A 4776-nucleotide genomic window follows, 5' to 3' on the forward strand; every position below is an offset into this window, starting at 1 on the left:
GAAGTCCCATACTTCCCATACACTGGGTTTATGAAGTCCCATACTTCCCATACACTGGGTTTATGAAGTCCCATACTTCCCATACACTGGGTTTATGAAGTCCCATACTTCCCATCACTGGGTTTATGAAGTCCATAACTTCCCATACACTGGGTTTATGAAGTCCCATACTTCCCATACACTGGGTTTATGAAGTCCCATACTTCCCATACACTGGGTTTATGAAGTCCATACTTCCCATACACTGGGTTTATGAAGTCCCATACTTCCCATACACTGGGTTTATGAAGTCCCATACTTCCCATACACTGGGTTTATGAAGTCCCATACTTCCCATACACTGGGTTTATGAAGTCCATACTTCCCATACACTGGGTTTATGAAGTCCATACTTCCATACACTGGGTTTATGAAGTCCCATACTTCCCATACACTGGTTTATGAAGTCCATACTTCCCTACACTGGGTTTATGAAGTCCATACTTCCATACACTGGGTTTATGAAGTCCCATACTTCCCATACACTGGGTTTATGAAGTCCATACTTCCCATACACTGGGTTTATTGAAGTCCCATACTTCCCATACACTGGTGAGTCCATTTACACTGAGTCCATACTTCCCATACACTGGGTTATGAAGTCCATCCCATAACGGGTTTGTCCCATACTTCCCTACACTGGTTTATGAAGTCCCATACTTCCGTACACTGGTTTATGAAGTCCTACTCCTACACTGGGTTAAAACATCTTGGTAACACTTTATACAAGGCACACACACACACAGGGCCGGATTACCAAACGGACACGTAGGGCATGTGCCCTGGGGCCACCAACCTCCATGGTGCACACAACCCATTTTGGGGTTTGGGGGAGGTTGTGGGCCCCCAGATAGCATATGATAACAAAATGGCAGAATTGCAGGAAATTTGCTAACAGATAGAAACAATTTCTCATAACCTCATGACAAAAATATGAGAATAGTATTATAAACACACTTTTTTGCAGGAAGTTACCTGTTTCCCCCCAGAAAAATACCCCACACCCAACATTTTTTTTTACTATAACAAAAACATGTATTCTTTATAACTTTGAAGTTTTATAATTAAATGTTTCTTAATGAGAAAATATGGACGTTTTTCAATTTCCTGAAAAGTTTCTGTTTTAGAGATTTTCATCTGACAGGGACCCTTATGACACGGCCAATTTAGCAGAACTCAATTACCCAGAGGCTCCTGGCCTTCTTGTCGTCGCAGGCCGTGTCAGACTTGAGTGTGTGGCTGCTGCTGTTCAGAGAGTCGTGGCCGTCCTCGTCGTCTAGGATACCAGCAAAGCTGATCTTCCTTTCATAACGGTGGTGACTCAGCTCAGGGTCCAGCCTCAATCGACAGCTCTCCAAATCCTACAAACACACACACACATGGACAGACATATAAGAACAGACAGACACACACACAAATATGCGCGAACACACACCACACACCACACACACACACACACACACACACACACACACACACACACACACACACACACACACACACACACACACACACACAACACACACACACACACACACACACACACACACACACACACCACACACACACACACACACACACACACACCAATTGATTTATAGGGATATGATTGCATTAGAGTAGTAAGTGTCAAGTAAGTGAAGTTCTGCTACTGACCACTTGGGGCTCTGTGCGTGGCCGGGGGAGGCAGGGGAATGTCTCTCTGAGGAACGTGGTGATCTCCAGCAGCAACTGGCAGGCGGCCATCTTGAGAGCGAAAGGACAGCCGCATTTTGTTGGGTTGACTGTATCTGGGGACGGATATTTGGGGTCAAATTTGGCTTAACCTATAAGAGTGGAAGAGGGGGTTCTACTATAGTTATGGAATTGTTTTTAGAGAGGTCATACAAGGATCTAAGACCTCTTGAAGTATAAAAAAATATATAAAACAATTATTTGATGAATGTTTTTACTTGGCCTTACTGCTATTAGCCCATACAAATGCATTGAATACCAGATTCACTACAGAACAACAGATAGCCCCAAAAAATCTCAATAGGAAGCTGGTTCTGAAGTGCTGTCCTATATCTGAACATTGTTTTGGCACTAAACAGTCTCTATACTAAGTATACCTCCATTCATATTTTCAACTCGGATACCAGGGACCCTCAGACAGGTCTGTGAGGGCAGTGGCGTCCTAGAGCAGAACAACACCATGTACGTATTATTTCCACAGAGGGGTCATAGTGGGAGACCAAACTGTTCGGACGCTACAGACAGAAGTCGGCAGATCGACTGTACCGACTTCAGACGAGTCCAAAGAAGCTTGTGGGGTCATAGAGCAAAACTGAGAACACCATCTTGTTTGTGAGTCTCGTCTTTCCAAACCGTTCAGACGCTATAGACGATTGCGAGAAGACCAATTTTCGGGATGCCTCATGGTCGACAAACAACACTCTAGCTCTGGCACCTTCACGGCAGATGTGGAAGTGCGACATCGGTGGATTTGGTGGATTGAATGGATTTGCGTATTATGCTAATTTTAAAGGGATAGTTTAATCAATATACAAATTAACACGATTCTTCTGTGAACCATATTTCCCTTCAAAGTGACTTTTCCTTTCTATGGCTTACTGTCGTCTAAGTAGTCCTCCTCCTCGTCCTCCTTTCTCAATCTTCGCTTGGTCTCCTCGTCGTAGATGAAACCAGGATGTTGGCAGGACTCTCGCTGTCTGAGTGGCACAGCTCACTGAGACGCGTACCAATGGCCTGGGAGATGAAAAGGCCAGACGACCACGCACGCACACACACACACACACACACACACACACACACACACACACACACACACACACACACACCACACACACACACACACACACACACACACACACACACACACACACACACACACACACACACACACACACACACACACACACACACACACAAACACAAACACACAAACACAATTAGCGCCTATCTTCATACACAATCTCGGTCAGTAGAATCATATGGATAGTTGGTCATCCCATCAGAAAGTCACTCACATCTCCCCATTGACAGAAGTGCTTGGCTGCATTCCACTGGAGCTTCTGGTTCCTCTTGTTTCCCACCACGGGCGAGCGTCCCCGAGACAGACCCCGCTTGGTGATGTTCACGTGGTGACCCTTCATCCACTCGGGCCAGTTGCCACGGTTACAACGATGGACAAAGCGGGCGCACTCCAGGAACAGGGAGGCTCTGGCAACCACGGGAGCTTCCTGTCYGACACCAGGAAGTACAATAATGTCCTGTCAGATCCCTGAAATCWTATTTCAATCAATCCCATATTGCAATATTTACWAATATTMCCCTCTGTCAAATAACATTCCAGAARGGTCGAGTCTAGTAAAAAATGCTTATTACTACCTGGTAGACTCCCCTCACAGGAGTATACAGCAGTTGATTGATCATTGATTCATTGAATAAGATGTGCTAGTATTGGAACAGATGAAATATGTGGAAAGGCTGGGGAATCCAGAGGACAGGATTGAAAAACACTGAATTAAACAAAGACAATGTTTAACATYACCGGTTTGATTRAACTCCAGCCTGAGACTACAGTGTAACTGACCAGGTCGAGCGCAGCGGCCAGGATGGATGCGTCAGGGATGGTGCCTGGCTCGCAGCAGTTCAACAGGAACTGGAAGCGTTTCATGCCCTGGCGGATGGCGGCCAGGTTCACCACCTGGAAAAGGAGGGAGAGAGGGACAAGACAGGTAGAGGGACAGAGAGAAGGAGGGAGAGAGGGACAAGACAGGTAGAGGGACCGGGAGAAGGAGGGAGAGAGGGACAAGACAGGTAGAGGGAGAAGGAGGGAGAGGGGACAAGACAGGTAGAGGGACAGGAGAAGGAGGAGAGAGGGGACAAGACAGGAAGAGGAGAGGGGATAGACGAAGGGTAGAGAGTGGGACTTTAAACACAACATGTGGGGCACATGGTGCTATAACTGTCTTGTCTTCGTTGAACCACTTATCCCATTATGGATAGAAACCCACAAAATCAAGAAATATTACCATGAAGAGTTACAACAAAGTCATCATATTTGTTGAATGTTGCACATTTCCTAGCTTAATGACCGTGTGTCCATCTTTCTCTCCAGCTTCATTTGTTAAGTGGCTCGATGGTGCTTTTCATTCAATGGATTCAGACATGACCTAACATCTATTTTCTATGGGCAGTCTGTTCTCTCGTTCTTTGTGTGATCATGTTGCTATATGGGTTGTCATTCATGCCAGCACTCGCAAAGATAATGCCCAGAGCCCTGAGTTTTCCTGTGTTAGATCAGATGGTCAGAAAAACCTCCAGGCTCTAGTTATGCTGTAGAATAGAGGTCCAGGCCCCAGATGGCCCTAGTCTGCCCTACTCACCTCTTCTTTCTGTTACTGCTTGTTCTCTCTCTGTCTCTCTGTTCTCCCCCATCACTTCCTCCCTCCCCCTTCCTCTTGCTCTCTCTCTCTCTCTTCTCCTCCTATCCCTCCCCTCCTCCTTCCCATTTCCTCCGCTCCCTCCTCCCTCTATCTATTGCTGTTCTCCTCCTATCCCTCCCTCTCCTCTCCCCTCCTCTCTTTCTCTTTCTCTCCTCTACCCTTCCCCATCCTTCCCATACCTCATCTCCCCTCCCCCTCTCTCTCTCCCGCCCTTCCTCCTCCACCAGGGCCCCAGGGGTTCCAGGAGCGCCTGGCAGCCAGCCAGGAGGCCATGAAGAACAAGAAC

At 46.7% G+C, this 4776-nt stretch overlaps 1 protein-coding gene across 1 annotated transcript in view; it reads right to left on the minus strand.

Annotated features, from left to right (window-relative positions):
- Nucleotides 1-1241: 1241 nt before the first annotated feature.
- Nucleotides 1242-4776, minus strand: part of LOC112078617 (protein unc-80 homolog) — a 6551-nt gene continuing 3016 nt past the window's right edge. The window contains exons 2-6 of the mRNA XM_070442104.1: nt 3635-3748; nt 3069-3281; nt 2653-2787; nt 1696-1829; nt 1242-1400 (exon numbers count right to left, since the gene is read on the minus strand). Coding sequence (XP_070298205.1) covers nt 2689-2787; nt 3069-3281; nt 3635-3748 — 426 coding nt within the window. The 3' untranslated portion in view covers nt 1242-1400; nt 1696-1829; nt 2653-2688. The remainder of the gene's footprint in view (nt 1401-1695; nt 1830-2652; nt 2788-3068; nt 3282-3634; nt 3749-4776) is intronic.

This window comes from Salvelinus sp. IW2-2015, unplaced genomic scaffold (genome assembly GCF_002910315.2).
Source record: "Salvelinus sp. IW2-2015 unplaced genomic scaffold, ASM291031v2 Un_scaffold5967, whole genome shotgun sequence".
Classification (NCBI taxonomy): Eukaryota; Metazoa; Chordata; class Actinopteri; order Salmoniformes; family Salmonidae; genus Salvelinus; species Salvelinus sp. IW2-2015.